Consider the following 16,263-nt stretch of genomic DNA (forward strand, 5'->3'; position numbering starts at 1 on the left):
TTGTTGATTTCTGGTGTCCACTGGAATCAGAGACCCCTATAGATCTCTGTGAGAAGCTCAGATGACAGATGCCTTTTGCTTGTCACTCAGTGATAGAAGAGCCTCTCTGCAGATGCTGACACAGTATCTAGGCCCTTTCACTCCATCGTAGGCTCAGGCCCCCTCAACCAGAGGCTAGTGTGGCCAGGTTAATCTGCAGAATCTGTGCTGTTTCGGCTGCGAGGCCAGTCCCTACAGACCATCGACCGTGGTGTTCAAAGGTGCTCCCAGCGAGGATGATAGTCTTCCACAGTTTATCTTGATTCAGAACAGGTTTCCCAGCCTTTAGCCTTTAGCCTGGTTGGATTGCAGGCAGGCTGAGAAACCGCGCTCTGCCCTGGAACGCAGCAGGAGAAGCCCGGGTGAGTCACCACCGTGCTCTTAGCCAGCAGTGTGGCCTCAACCAGGTCCCTCCACGGTGCCGTAGTGTTCTTGCCTGTAGAATGGCAGTGGCATCCTTTCACTGCCGCAGGGTCGTTGTGAGCTTTTGTTGTTGGGAGTTATTTCCGCTGTCCACTGAGGCAGGGATGTTAGCCCAAATCCTCCAGTCAGGCTTCATGAGAAGGCAGTGTCTGGTTGCTCCAGGCGAGGCTGGGATTGCAGTGGCTGAGGAGACAGAGCCCTTACCTCTCCTCTGGGCCAAGGAAGGCACGGTCCCAGTAGTGGGAGGGGGCGTGTGTGGCTGAATCTTGGGGCCCCCTTGCCTGCTTTGGGGGTAGGGAGAGGAGATGCATTTAGCTGAGTGGAGCTGACAGGGCTCCTCTCACCATCCCTCCCTGCCTGGGGGCCTGGGCAACCTCTACAGAGAGACTTGGAGCAGAACTGGGGACAGGAGGCCCCAGGAACTTCTCTGCAGATGCTGACAAGTATCTTGGCCCTTTCACTCCATCGTAGGCTCAGGCCCCCTCAACCACAGGCTAGTGTGGCCAGGTTTATCGGCAGAATCTGCTGTTTTGGGTGGGAGGCTAGTCCCTGCAGACATTTACCATCTGAGCTTCTCACAGAGATCTGTAGGGGTCTCTGATTCTAGTGGATACCAGAAATCAACAAGGGGAGGGGTGCGGAGATACTTGCGTTCCCCTCTGCGTGCCCCTGCCCCGCCCTCCACAGCCGTCCTCACCCTGTTTCTGCCTTGCCTTAACATTCCTTCGTTCACTTACCCAAGTGCTGGGGATACAGCAGAGAGCACAACACACACAGCTGTGCTGTGTCCCAAGGTATTGATTTAAGAGCATTTCTAGCTTTGGTTGTGAGGTTCTTGCCACACTGACAGGGGTGTGTCACTGGAACAACTCACCCTAGTTCCTGGAACCCTGTTCCTAGCCTGGATGTGCGCTTTTCCCAGTAAGATGTGAGGCATCCTGTGAAGGGAGTCCCTGGCATGGGTTCTAGGTGCCCCTGCCCCTGGCCCCGAGGGAACCATATTTGTGTCTCCATGGAGAGCAGCTAGTGCTGATACCAGACCAGTAGATTTAGAATGCTTTCGGCTCTGTGAAATCCAGAAAGGACCCCTGTTTTTTTGTTCTGTTTTTTTACTTTATTGATTTGTTCTGTTCAGTATGGCAGCCCCTTGCCATGGGTGGCTATTTCAGTTAAATATTTATTTAATTTTATTTTTGGCTGTGTCGGGTCTTAGTTGTGGTGTGCGGGCTTCTCTCTAGCTGTGGCATGCAGGCTCCAGAGCGTGCGGGCTCTGTAGTTGTGGCACACAGGTTCCAGAGCACACGGGCTCGGTAGTTGCAGCATGCAGCCTCACTCATTGTGGCTCACGGGCTCAGGAGTTGTGGCGTGTGGGCTTAGTTGCCCCGCGGCCTGTGGGATCTTAGTTCCCCGACCAGGGATCGAACCCACATCTGCTGCATTGGAAGGCAGATTCTTAACCACTGGACCACCAGGGAAGTCCTGTTATTTCAGTTTAATCAAATCAGGTAAAATTAATAAAAATTTAAATCCAGTTCCTCAGTCACACCAGCCACATTTCAAGAGCTCAGTCAGCACGTGGGACGAGCAGCCGCTGTACTGGATAGTGCAGATCATGGAACGTTTCCATCACAACACAAGGTGCTATGAACAGCACCATCAGTGTTCCTGCTCAGAGGCTGATTAGTGTGGGGAGGTAACTTCAGAGCGCCGAAGAGAATGCTGAGTGACAAGCAATGAAAAGGGAAGCTATTGCAAGTTTTACTTCACGTTCTTCTAGTGGTGAAACACTTTTCCAAGTAAATACTTAGGGGAGACTTGAGGTTCCCCATGCTGACGCCTTCCATTAGAAGCATCAGAGCGTTGTCAGTGATTCAGTCACTCATCACCTTTTAGCACGTGCTAGGGACACAGGGTGTCCACTTCTTTAGCCAAGGAATGGCTCCTTCCTGCCCGGACTCCATGCTCTGCCAGAGAGCGTGAGATTCGAAGCTCTCACAGCAGTTTGTGTCTTCTGAGTTAGTGGCAAAGAAAGTTCTTATTACTCTTCATTTGTCATTTGTGGTTCTACTAAAAGAAGAAAAAAGAAACCCTGGGATGAAACCGATCCTTTTCTGTTGTATCTGGTGAGGTCTTAGCGGCAGAGCCAGGAGCAGATGAGGCGAGGGAGGCGCCCAGGGCACAGATTTAGGGAAACACGCTCAGGTGCCAACCTTGAACTTGCACAGGGCCCAAGACTGAGGGTCTCCTTAAATTTTGCATTCTGGGTGCCTGGCTTGCCTCCGCCTTGTTCCACCCAGCCTGGCTCCCATCACCGCTCACTCTGGCGGGCTCGCCGCATGGTTGCAGGGCTTCTGGCCTCGTCCGTGGCTCTTCGAGCACAAGCAGCCTCCTGCCGTGTCTGAACCTCTCCCTTAGCTGGAACCCCTCAAATACGAGCTGTGTCTCTTTGCTCTTTGCATAACTGGCCCAGAGTGGAGGACAGATAAGTGGCTAATAATGATCAATGAGCAAATCAGTCCACCAGGGGTCAACTCAGTGAATTAAAGAGACAAGAACTCTCGTGACTTAGACTTTCTCATTAACGGTTCAGAGAACGTCCCGCCTTGTCACCTGCCAGGCTCCACGTCTTGGCACAGCTGAGTTCTCCCTGTGCGCATGCCTGCTGGTGGGCACCGCTCCCCCTACCTCGCCCTTTCCCAGGCCTCTGTCGCTTTCAGCGTCAGGCTGAGTTACCGTGCTAGAAAGCTCCGTCTCTGAGCACGGTTCTCCCTCTCTCCCTCCTCCACCCCTGCTGCCTCCAGAGCCTGTGTCATGCTGCAGCCAGACCGTCCTAGGAGCACTTGGCTGGCTGGGGCCATGATTCAAGGAGGAACGGGGTACAGAAGCAACAGCTGTGTTCACGCTGCCCTTTCTCCCTCCCACAGAGCGTGCTGAAGAAAAGGGACCAAGTGCAAGCCGAGTACGAAGCCAAACTGGAAGCTGTGGCTCTGAGGAAGGAAGAGCGGCCCAAGGTCAGGGGAACTGCCCGGGGTGGGCGGGCGGGCTGCTCTGGGCTTCCGGCAGTGATGCCCCCCGGATGACGAGCGAATTCGTGTCCCTAGATCCATATGACCAAGATGGTCAGTGCTAGCTGGGCGGGGTTGATGCTGTTCTTTTCCTCTTTTTGCTCCCTTTTATGTCTAATGTACGTTGGCGGTTGACTCTCCTGCTGTTTCCTGTTTTTTTTTTTTTTTTTATTTTTTTTATTTAAGGTTTCCAGCTCTGCCATTTATAGGCAGTTCCTGTCTATGAAATGGGGCTGAGGAGACTGGGGAAGAACAGTCTAGATCAGTGTTCTCAGAAGTGTGATTTGTGGACTGGTCCACAAACTGTAACCAACCCAGGAGGAGAAAAGCACAGAAGCTGAGAGTGAGCACTTTTACAGCACTGTGTGCACAGCTGCCCTCTGTCTTCAGCAGCCCGGCCCGCCGACTAATTCCTAGCTGTCCCTCTGATATTGTGGAACACGGCCTGCTGAGCCCACGTCTCAGTGTCACTTAAAGGGATGACGTGGAATGCTGTATTTAAAAAGTTCACTCTTAACAATTTAGCTTCTAAATATAAGTATAGAAGTCACTCTTCCTGGCTAGGGAGGGAAGGAAAGACAGCAAGTTCTGCCACTAGCCTAGTTTGGAAGCTGAAGGTCCTGTATTTAAATGATGTCACTTAAATAGTTCTGTCAGCATTCGTACCTGCTCAGCACCGAATGCAAGCTTTGTCAGAGGCTGGTTTTGGCATTTAGTAATGTTCAGCCCTACTGGGGACAGTTCCTTTCCAAAGACAGGAGCTAAAGGTTATGAGTAATAGGCCGAATTAAATGTTGACTGTGCCCTGGATTGCTGGCTGCCTGCAGGTCACACCCACTCTGGAGCAGACAGAGCAGAGGAAACAGCTGTTTCTGGCTCACGTGTTCCACCTGGGAGAGCTCCCACCTCGTGCTCTACCCTTCTTGCTGGCCTGGGTGACTTCCCTTCTCCTCCCAGGGAGTGTTGAAATCTTCCTGCTGCTGCTGTTCTCACCTCCCTGGAGCATCACTTATCCATACGACTCATCCTCGTGGCCACAGGAGTCCTTACGAGATGGGGAAGGGTTTCTTTCTAGCCAAGGAGACCAACCAGTAGGTCCCAAACACACCTATACCCTCTCAGCACACCGTGGGGAGGCGGAGTTTGTCTTCCTTCTCTCTCGTGGGAGCCACACCAGAGTGAACTTGGCTACTGATTTAGCAGTGGTGATACTGAACAAAACAGGGGCTGTCCCGACCATGTACCCGTGAGTGGGATCCAATGGTGGGGGCAGCAGAAATTGTGTCTCCAGTTTAGGGTCTGGGGCAGCCACTACTTTGGTGGGCAAAGGAGGGCTCAGTTGGCAGCCTGTCCAAGTCAACCATGGTTTGGTAGACAGAGCACAGAACTTAGAATCACATGGCCCTGGGTTTGAATCCCAGCTCTGTCCCCCAGCTTGGACTGGTTTGCTCATTAGCCTTTGTGGGATGCGTACGTGTGATTGCTGTGAAGGTGGAAAAATCAGCCCAGTGTCTGATGTAGTAACAGGTGCTTCATTGGTAGATCCTCTGTTTTCCAAACTAGCTCCTGTTGCCTCTAGTAGGACTGCTGAATGAGAGCTTCATTTTCTGGGTTTGTTGCCACTTTTTTTTTTCTTAATTATTAAAAATGTTTTTTCTCACTGCACTGTTGGGGGCATCGTTTCCTTGTGTCCCAAAGTGTCCCCTGCTTCTCCACGCCTCCTGAGCGTCTTTCCTCCCTGACCACCCATCAGCAGGGAGAGACCTGTTGTAGGAAATGAGTAGCTTAAGATTTTTCTGTGCTTTGTTTATTGTTTTATGTTTTGAGCTTCACTTTCCCGATTCCCACTGAAAGATAGTTTTCACAGGGAGGCGCCGGGTCTGGGCATGTTAACAGAAGATCTGAGGGAATCTTGGGGCTGATTCTGTTTTGAGGTGAAATCTTGAAATGTTGCTCTGAGGAGTGAGGGAAAGTTGATTTTATGTGAAGCCATGGGGAGGTCACTTCTCTGTAACCCAGAAGAAGGAAATGGCCTCTTGGGTCTCCGTGTCCCTCACCGGGATTTCACACTGGCGTGGACATCTGAGGCCAGAGGACTGAGCCCCGTGGCTCCAGCTGCCGGACGGAGGGCCCCGTGGCTGCAGCTTCTCGGCGTGTGCTGAGGGCAGGCAGCGGTGAGGCCGCTAGAGCTGAAGGGAAACGTTTGTGTCGCAGAATTTGAAGTTTTGCTTTGTTTTTAGGCTGACGAAACTCAGCAGACCCCGAGGTGGCTTATTCTCAGGAAGATGGAGCTTTGCTTTTGCAGGCTTGGCCTTCCTCACTTTAATTTTGAGGTTGGAGAAATTACAGGCACTCAGCTGGGGGTGGGGGGGCGGCTGGCTGCCTTCTGCTGCATCTGTCAGGACCACAGACTGGGGGAAATCTGAGAATTTGCCCCTCCTTAGAAGCTTGAGATAAAGCTATTACTAGAAACACAGGGGGGCTGAGGGATGGCATTTAAAACTGGACGGGAAGCATGCACAGTCTGTTGTGGACTCATAGGAGGGTAAACCATGGGGGGAACCTGCACATTTTATTCTGCATTTGACTCTTTTCAAATGCTAATATATTCACAGGTCGCTGGTTCAAAAATAAAAGAAGAAGGGATGCTAGGAGAGAATGCTTCATACAAGGTTAAAAGAGAAAGAAAGAGAGGGAGTATTTCAGGCCCTGACCCACTGGTAGCTTGTACTGGCTACGGGCCAGGTGAAGAGGCTGCTGGGAGTGGGCAGCGTCATCGTGGAGCTGAGGTGTTGTGGTGCGGCGCCGGGCGGAGCGGACCGCGAGAGGGGCTGAAGTGCCGCTCCTCGGGGTGAGAGCAGGTGAGGAGAGGAAGGAGCACCTGCGGTCAGTGGGACAGGCCTCTTGAAGGCTGTGGACCTTCAGAGTCTCCTAGAATCACCAGAATGGTGCACATTCTGGAATGGGGAGGATGTGGCAGAGAGCAAGAACTCCAGCTGTGAAGTAGCAGATAGGAACAGGGAGACTCGTTAATACGGCGCTTCGGCAGACCTGAGAGTTTTGCAGGGGTATCTGTTGTTTCCAGATACTTTCGACAAGTGAGGAGACACACACCTGATAATTCCCAGTCCTGTCCACGGCGGCTGTGATCTCAGCCTAGCTTAGGAAACCAGACTCATCGGCCACAGAAGGGCAGGACTCTGTCACCTCCCTTACTGGATTCCTATAACAGCCTCTGTCAATGCGGTTCCTCATCTGTAAGATGAGGAACCAGCGCTCAGGGGAGTTATATGACTTACACGCCAATGCTCACACACGGTGGAGCTGGAATTGGGCCACGGATGTGTCTGGTTCCAAAGTGGGAGCCCTTTATCCCCACCACAAGGGCTCCCAGCAATCTTTGCTTCACTGAGGGGTGAGGCTTCTGGCTTTTGTAAGATGCACGGCTGATGCTAGAGGGACTGGGCAGAGAACCTGGGCCTGCCGCTGGCTCTTCCGTCTGTGTCTGCTAGTCCATTCAGCGGGTGTTGGGGAGCTCGTGGCTCCTGTTCTCATTGCGTCCGCTCTCCACTTGGGCGCTCGCTTTTCCCTCCTCAGCTGCCATTCTCTGAAGCTTGTTTCTTTTTATGTATTTTTTTTTCAAAGCATTCTTTCAGGGCACCAGTGACTTCCTATGTGCCAAATTCAGTAGCCTCTTCTCAATCTTTACCCTGCCTCAGTGTTTCCTCAACTTCTGTTCATCTCACAGCTTCCATAGAAAATGAAAATATTTGTATGGCGCACTGAGATCAAAGACCAGGTTGCTTGATACTGGAGGTGACCAGCCTGGAACTCTGGCTTCCCAGAGGGCTGGGGGGATAATATTGCTGTTGTTCACACAGCACCAGTTAGGAAGCTGTGCCCTGCTTTTCACTTAGTGGCATATAGCCGAGAAGACAACCGTCTTGAATTGGCTCTGTCATTGGTCCTGGCACCTCTCCCCCGATACTGGGATCATGTCTGCCTTATATAATCTTTGGGGACTTTATTAACCTACTGCCCTCATGGGAGCAGATAATGTGATGCCTCCAGCCTAGCTCCAAGAAGGATACTTAGGTAGAGATCCATATCGTAGGGCTGAGAGATGCCTGGCACGTGGAAAGAGTTCATTAATACATTTTTCAGTGAATGTTGAGTGAATTCACATTACCACCCTGCTCTCCAGCACACACGTGCTGAATCTCATCCCGTGTTACCCTTCTCCCATCGTTCCACAACCAATATTCTGTAATGGAACTTCTCACGAGAGGTAGGGGAACCAATGTGAAGAATGCAGTCTTGTCCTCTGTTTAGAAATTGTTGTGTTTTGAAGTCTTGTCTGGAGATTCTTTTCCCTTCTTGGTATCTTGTGATCAGCAACACCTGACCGTTAGCATCGGCTATTCCCATCTCTACCTGCTGCAGGTACAAGGTAGCATAACTCGATAACAGTACCTCAGTCAAAAAATCAGAACATTGAGTTAGGAAGGAATGCAGGGTGTTACTAGTCAGTGAATCGATTGTCACAAAGACACCATCCAGAAAGAAACAAAAGTGAGAGGAATGCAAGCCCAAGCACCTGCTGCCAGCAGCCCTCCTCCGCAGTTGGGCAACTTCAGCAGCTGGTCACTTCAGGCAGCTCACGCAATCTCTCTTATTCTCTTCTTTTTAAGCCCTCGCATCTCCTCCCTCTTCTAACCTACTCCACCCTTGTGCTTCTATGGCTCTGCTGTCTCTGACTGACTTCCTGCTTCTGTGCCCATATTTCTTAGTAACTTTTGCTGACTCCTTTATTAAGCCTACACATGTAGGCTTTTCCATGAATTTTTCTACCCTTTGGCTCTCCCCTCCTTAGCCCCCTCTTTTATTCCCCCATATATTAAAAAAAATTTTAATCATGGCAGAATACACAAAACGTAAAATTTACCATCCTAACCATTATTAACTGTGCAGTTCAGTAGTGTTATAGTAAATTCACATTATTGTTGCAACCAATCTCTAGAATTCCTTTCATCTTATGGAACTGAAACTCCATATTCATTGAACAACAAAGCCCTGTTTCCCCTCCCTCTGGTCCCTGGCAACCACCATTCTCCTACTTTCTGTTTCTATGAATTTGACTACTCTGGGTATCGCTTATAGGCAGTTATAATGAAGTAGTATTTGTTTTTTTGTGACTGGATTGTTTCACTTAGCATAATGCCCTCAAGGTTCATCCATGTCGTAGCAGGTGTCAGAATTTTCTTTCTCTTTAAGGCTGAATGATATTACATTGTAGGTGTATATCGCATTTTATTTATCCATTCATCTGTGGACGAACACTTTAGTAGCTTCCATCTTATGTCTTTTGCAAATAATGCTGCAGGGAACGTGGGTGTACAGATATCTCTTTGAGGCCCTGCTTTCAGTCTTTTGGGTATATACCTAGAAGTGGAATTGCTGGATCATACGGTAATTCTATAATTTTTTGTTGAACTGCCATACTCTCTTCCACATGTGCAAAGGTTCCAATTTTCTCCATCCTTGCCATTCCTTGTATTTTCTGGTTGGTTGGTTTGTTAACAGTAGCCGTCCTAATGGACGTGAGGTGGTTTTGATTTGCATTCCCCTAAGGATTTGTGATGGGAGCATCTTTTCATGTGCTTGTTGGCGATTTATATAACTTCTTGAGAGAAATGTCTGTTGGAGACCTTTACTCATCTTAAAATGGGTTCTTTGTTTTTGTTATTGAGTTGTCTCAGCCCCCTCTTGTGGAGGGAGGTCTCACCCTTCCCATGGCTGCAGCTACCTCCTTTATCTGGTCTGTGGACCTGTCCTTTACCGTGAGCCGTATGGTGGACTACTGCCACCCAAACTTTAGTCTCCTCTCTGACTTCCTATGTTTTATTTCTTGTGTGCTGTTGGTTGCCAAATCTGTCAGTTCTGTCTCCACCAGTTTGGTCTGATCTGTCCCTTCTGGTATTTCAGCCATCACCCTGGCTCCAGGGTACTGAGGGTGATCACAGGCCAGTATAGTTTGGTGTTGACTCATCTCTCATCTCTGGTGAAATCTTGGGGTGAGGTAGCATGGGTGAAGGGTGGCATGAAGTTTGAAAGAACATGTTTAGTCGTATTATAATATTTTATATTTGGAAAATAAAAAAGAAACCTTTTGATGTGACATGGAATAACGTTCAGTAAAATATTCTTGACTTGAGGGGTTATGCAAATGATAGATTATCTTTTGTGAACAGCGCTTTACAGTATTGATACTGATCAGAACTAACAAATAATTGGTTCGGCGCTTAACACATGCCAGGTACCAGGAGTTTTATGCATGTACTGCCTCATCTAACCTCATTCCAACCTTATAAGGTGGAGGGTATCATCCAGAAAAAGAAACTGAGGCGTTGAGAGGCCCAACGTCACCCATCTAGGAAGTGGTAGATGCAGTATTCACACCCTGGAAGTCTGGCTCTAGAACTGTCTCTATAGTAAGAGGAAGCACAAGGCGTTTCTATTTTCCAAAAAGGACTCCTGAGTTAAATGGGCCTCAGAACCCCTGGCCTTCAGGAAGAGCCCCAGGTTTCTCATCTGCTCCCCGCCAGCTGGGGCTCTCTCTGTCTCTCTGCCTTTGAGGGCTCTGTGGCCTGTGAGCTGGCTGTTCCTGAGGTGGGTCCAGGTGTTGTCTCATCTCTGTCACTTGCATGTACCATCCCTCTGGAGTCACAGGCCCCACTTCCATCATCTTTGAAGAGTCGCCTCTTCAGGGAAGCCGGCTCCCCCATCCAAGCTGTCCTCAGCCTCCAGCTGCTCCTCACAGTGTGCGTATCACAGGCTCCAAGTGAAGTGAAAGCGCTCGAAACATCTCCCCGCAGTGTCCAGCCATGTTCATTTTCTTCCCAACTAGACTGGGTGACTTGAGATGAGATTCGCCTGCTGAGACCTAAGCACTTTCCCTCTGTACCCAGCGTGGAGTGTGTTGGGAAAATGATAAGCTAAAAAATACTTCCCACATCGAGGCTCAGGCAATCATGCAGTCCAGAGTTTCCATGCTCAGACCAGACCCAGGAATCTTTGCTAGGTGAGCACTCCTTGGAATCAGAGAGCCTAGCTCCTCTCTTCTCACCGTGTCCCAGGAGGTTTTCCTCTCAGAGCTTTGCTTTCCTCCTTGCTGCAGTAGTTAACTAAACAGGAAGTTGATCGTGGGCACTTTTCCCCAGATGCTAAAATGAGCAGTGGCCAGGAGAGGAAGAAGGGAACTGGCCTGTGCCTGCGGGGAGGGAAGGGAGGTCAGCCCAGAGGCTGGTTCGCTGGGTGCCTGTTGAGGCTTGTTCCTGGGATGTTTGTCAGGGAATGGCTCTGGAGAGGCAAAGCCAGGGCACTCTTGTTTACACTTTGGTTTCCCTCAAGGTGGCCAACAGTAACAGGTCAGTCAGCAGGGGAAGGCAAAGTGACTTCAGTCCTAGATCAGGAGGGAAAATCGAGTCCTTTTAAAAATTTCTTCCGGAAGTTTAAGTGCTTTGGAGAACGCTCCCCTACCCCCACCCCCAAAAAACAGGTTCCTTGTTACTGGTTTTTTTTTTTTTTTTTTTCCGGCCATGCTGAGCGGCTTGTGGGATCTTAGTTCCCCAACCAGGGATAGAATCTGGGCCCATGGCAGTGAAAGCACCGAGTCCTAACCACTGGACGCCAGGGAATTCCCCAAAGTTCCTTGCTTTTAAGTCTCTCAGGATGACTGACTGTATACCTTCCTCTCTGACTCATCCATGTCTCTCCCAAGTTTAGTGCCTGTGCCAGGCACATTTGAATCCCCTCACCTAGGCGGCTCCACTTTCCCTGCTCCTGTGTACTGCAGCCATGGCCAAATGGTCTAGGTGGCAGACGGCTAAGTGCCCTCAGCACTTTGGAAGCCCTGAAGGCGTTGGCTCCCTCAGGCTTGGCCTTGCCTGAGGTGTTTCTGGGTCAGCTCCTGCCCATAAGGTCTGGGTATAAAACTTCCCTGGTTGGTAGAGATTGACCTTGATGGTTACATTTGGGATCAGAGGCCCCAGCACACAAAATGTACAAGGCCTCACTTGTTTTGGGAAAGCATTTGGCAGGCGGGTGTGTGACCCAGCTTTGGGCATGTTGGCCGCCCCCCTCCTCCCACGCACCATCAAAGTCCAGTGGAGCTCCTGTGTTAGGAGAGAAGCCAGCTTTGTGCTTTGGGTACCAGGGTGATCATTTCCCATTACCTTCTTATAATATTGGGTATTTTCTTTCTAGCTGTGTAGGATGGATGAAACTCACCAAAGCAAAGTGAAAGTTGTGAAATTCAGGGGACCTAGTTCCGTTTTGAGAAAGCCTTCTAAACTTCCTTAAGAAATACTAGGAATAGCCTGCTGTATATTTCTTCTTTGTATTTCACGGTTTTTGACATGCATAAACACCTTTCTTTCCATTTCCCCAGACTTACCCAATTTTAGTTCTTTATTTTTGATTATCTGCTATCTGGGGATTGTGTGGACAAGTCTCCAGTTGATTTATAAAGTGGGCCAGTAGTCTTATTGCAGTGCATTCTCTGGTTAATGGAGAGAGGCATCACCAAAACGTCACGGTTAATGGAACAGTTCATGTTATATGGAAAACCCTCTTTTCTAGTTTCAATATGGGGCCTAGGAGAATAGCAGCGCAATACCAGCTACTGCTGTACACTTGCAAAATCTGCACACATTTTCATTTTTGGATGGGTGAGTCCTAAAAGGGGCCAAAGACATATGACTCTGAATCACAGCGTTTCTTCTTCCTGTTTGTAAACAGGCAGGTGTTTCCCCCACAAGTCACTGTTTGGCTTGGATGGGTTTAAAAATTTGGGTCAGGATAGCACTTTTCAGAATTCTTTCTAACATCTGGAAACCCAAGGCTGTGCCTACAAATAAATGCCTCCAGAGGAGGGAGTGTGTTCATGGCATTTTCTTTCTTTTTTTTTTTTTTTTTATCGGGCTAAGTGACTTTATTAGAGAAAGCCAGCCAAGATGACAACGGACTTAAGAGTTGGCATTGGGGCCCTTCTTCTTGCCAGAGGTAGGCACAACATTGACAAAGCGCCGGTTGTACTGCATACGCCTCTTGGCCCGGTCCGTCTTCGTCTTCTTTTCTCTTGTTTGCCCACCTTTGGTGCCTGACCTCTTACTTTCCCAGCTCGGGCCAGGGAACCATGGACTTTACCTCCAAGCACGCGGCCGGCTACTTCCAGAGTGCTCAGAGCCTCCACCGCACACTGGCCCAGGGTAGCCTCATCCTCTAGGGGCGTGCCTGCCACGAGCAGCACTTGATCTTCTGGAGCGATGCCCTCCAATGAGGCTACATGAGCCTTGATCTGGGCGACCGTCTCCTGGCCGGTCACCTCGAGAGTGTGTAGCTCCTGGGCACGGACAAAGAGCTGCATGTTGGCGACTGAACCGCAGATACCGCTGCCGCTACCGCGAAGATGGAGTCGAGAAAGAGCCGTGGCATTTTAAGGCAGTAATCTGGCCTCTCACAAATGTGTGAGCATAGGGGCATGAGGTACCCGTCACACATACAGAGCTCCTGTGTATGCATCCCCCTTCCAGGTACCAGCAAATGTGGAGAAATGTCAGGATCGGATGGAGTGTTTCAATGCTGATCTGAAAGCCGACATGGAGAGGTGGCAGAACAGCAAGAGGCAGGACTTCCGGCAGCTGCTCATGGGAATGGCCGACAAGAACATCCAGTATTATGAGAAGGTAATGAGCAGGCTGACAGGATGACAGTCTTCTCCTTGAGGAAGCGTTTCTAATGGCCAGAGCCTCTGGTCGGGGCCTGCCAGAAGTCCAGAAGGGTCCTGCCGGGCCCATCTCCTTCCCTTAGTTTACGTGTTTAGTCTTAGCAACCCCTGTGTGTCCTCACCCTGCTGTGCTAGATGTGGTGCTGGGTTTGGAAGCCGGGGGGTGGGCGGGGGGGGGCCTGGGTGCCCACAGGAGTTTCACTTGCACACCCTGCTGATGGAAGCAGCAGTTTTATCCTCCAAGCCCTTTAGCCCTTCCAGCGGCTGCTTCCCAGTCAGTCAGGCCTACAGCGCAGGGATGTCCCCAGTTGATAGAGGCTTCGGGGTTCCTTTAAGCTGTTCTGTGGTTCTTCACACAGGGGTTCTTCCCTTCATTGTGCTGTGGGTCCCTTTGGTCATCTGGTGAAGCCTAGAGACCCCTTATCAAAATACTGTTTCTTTTTTAAAAATAGACTTTGAAGTACTGTTTTTAAGTACCTAAAACAAAGGGATGTAGGATTACAAAAGAAAACTTTTAAAAACAGTTTTTTTGCTGAGTCCCCTTAAGCTGTGGACTTCAAGGTAGGCGTCCTGCCCGCCACCCTCACACACACGCAGCTGTCATCAGGCTGCAGCGGAGTATCCTCAACGTTTGCTCCTAGCGTGTCCAACCCTAGGTCATTGCTGCTGACGAATTCCCATATTCCTTAAAGCTTAAAGTTATCGACGAAGAATGGCCCAGTGGTAATTCAACGAGTAACCTGTAGACTTAAAATCAAGCTGAACAAGCATTAACTCAGCTACTCCCATCACAATTCTAGAAACACGTCGTCATCTCAAGCTGGAAGAATCCGTCTTTTTCAAAAGCTTTGCTGGTTCTGGCTGCTGTGCAGAGGCAGTGTGTCTGCATCTTGATCGGGAGGAGGGTTAAGGAAGAAAGTCATGGAATGGCCCTTACTTGCCAGGTCTTAGTAAGGGCTGTTTCACAGGGAAGGGGGAAGGTGGCGTACGCCTCTCCTCAGTACCTTTCTCATGGGACCCCCACCGTGTGTCTGCATTGGCCCTGGGCCGAATGCTTTGCATATGTGATCTCATTACATTTAAATTTAACCCCCATCATGACACTGTGAAGTGAGTTTTAGGGGCTTTCAATTGAAAGCTGAAGAAATGGAAGCTCAGCAAGGTTTTAAAACTCTGCCCAAGGTCACTCACCTTGTGAATGACTGAACTAGGATCGGACTTGGCTCTCCGGGTCCACAGGTCTGAGAATTAACCACACACGGTCAGTGAGGGGGACAGAGACCACGGATCTTTGGGGACAGTCCTGACTGCCCAAAGGTGGAAACATCATTCCGTGTGCAGCCAAGGCCTCATTCCTCTATTGACTGTGCTCTTAGACAGGGTGCCTCTCTGCGCCTTTGTTTCTTCATCTGCAAGATGGGAGTGATCCTTATCCATTGAATGATGGTGAAGAAATAATGAAATGATACCCGAGAACCTCTAATGTGCCTGGCAGATGGTGGATACTCAGTGAATGGTGCTTCCTTCCCTCGTGCGCTCACTCTAGCCCTGCTTCCCACTGCACCAGTGCTGACTCAGTTGGATGTTCATTCCTCCTCTTGGTGATTAATTCCAGTGTTCCCAAGGCCCGCGTCCCAGGACTCAAACCCAGGGCCTTTATCCACATCTTGCCGCTGTACTGCAAACAGGGCCACTGTCTTGGGGCCTCGTCTTGGCTCCTACTTATATTTCACAGATGCTTTTTGTGTACTGTCTGTGTACAAGGGACCAGGTACACATCGGTAAACAAAGTGGCAGGACTCCTGCCATTAAGGAGCCGTCTGTCTAGTGGAGGATAGATGTTAATCCAAGAATCCCACCTTTTCAGAGAAATACGTGCCCTACAAGAAAAGAACAGGAAACTGGGAGGAAAGACTAGGGGGCATCATTCAGATCAGGATGGAAGGGGGCAGGTAGAGTGGGCAGGAAAGGCCAATCTGAGGAAGTAACATTTAACCTGAGTCTCGGAGACAACAAGTATTCCAGGCAAAGGGAGCAACATATTTAAGGGTCCTGGGGTGGGAAAAAGCTTGAGTGTTTGTCCAGTGGTTAACTTTGTGAAGAAAGCTGGTATTTAGTTGGGTCTCTGGTCAAGGGGACCTTTTGCTTCCTTTGTAGTTTTTGAAGTTTTTTACAATGAAAATGTTTCCATGTAATAGTTGTATAATAAAATACGTTTTAAAAATGCTAAAAAGAAAAGAAAGAAAAAGCAAGCTGGTGTGGCCTTGGTTCCCATCATTGACATAGAAGAACCTTCCAGATCAGAGATGATGGCCGAGGGAGAGAACAGGACCCAGGATGCCACGGACCCCACACTGGGTCTCTTGCTGACAGCAAGCTCCTTGAGGCTCCCTGGGCTTCCTTCTTTTTTTTTTTTTTTTTTTTCCTGGGCTGCCTTCTGTAGGGCAGGGTCTGAGTCCAGCTGCTTCTCCAACCTCAGAGTCACCAAGGAAGGAAGCAAGGAGCTATTGCACCACTCCCGTCATCCGGCTTGATCTAGGGATGCGTCTCTCCTCCCCCATCCTCAGGTCTCCTCCCCAGATGACTTAACACAAAGCCTTGCTTCACCCTTGGGCTGCTCCTAAGAAAGGCCTTATGTGGTTCTTCTCTCCTCTTTATGCAAGAGACTGCTCGAAGGGCAGGTCATTTCTGCCGAGCAGCGTGCTCTCAGAGGAGAGGGCCAGCATCTTCCAGGTTCTTGGCTCTTCTGAAGGGTCTGGAATGAAAGGCACGTGTGTAGTGGAAAGAACGTCCACTTTGGAATCACGAGCTCTGCCGCTCATGAGCTGTGTGTCTTGGGAAAGTTTTTTTTTAACCTCTCTGGGTCTCATTTTCCCCACCTGTGAAATGTGTGTTTGTGTAATAAATAATAATTCTACTTGCTAGAGTTGTTCCGAGGACTAGTGACAA

General features: G+C 49.7%; 1 protein-coding gene and 1 pseudogene across 16 annotated transcripts in view; one reads left to right on the plus strand and one right to left on the minus strand.

Annotated features, from left to right (window-relative positions):
* Nucleotides 1-16,263, plus strand: part of SNX30 (sorting nexin family member 30) — a 132,188-nt gene that overhangs the window by 96,717 nt on the left and 19,208 nt on the right. For all 16 annotated transcript variants that reach the window (XR_012332633.1, XR_012332634.1, XR_012332635.1 and 13 more), the window contains 2 exons: nucleotides 3,387-3,473; nucleotides 13,121-13,273. Coding sequence is in view for 5 of the 16 variants with exons in the window: in XM_073806424.1 (XP_073662525.1) it covers nucleotides 3,387-3,473; nucleotides 13,121-13,273 (240 nt within the window). In the remaining 11 variants the exon portion in view is untranslated. The remainder of the gene's footprint in view (nucleotides 1-3,386; nucleotides 3,474-13,120; nucleotides 13,274-16,263) is intronic.
* On the minus strand, nucleotides 12,478-13,002 carry LOC101322025 (ubiquitin-like protein FUBI pseudogene; annotated as a pseudogene).

Source organism: Tursiops truncatus, chromosome 6 (assembly GCF_011762595.2).
Source record: "Tursiops truncatus isolate mTurTru1 chromosome 6, mTurTru1.mat.Y, whole genome shotgun sequence".
Classification (NCBI taxonomy): domain Eukaryota; kingdom Metazoa; phylum Chordata; class Mammalia; order Artiodactyla; family Delphinidae; genus Tursiops; species Tursiops truncatus.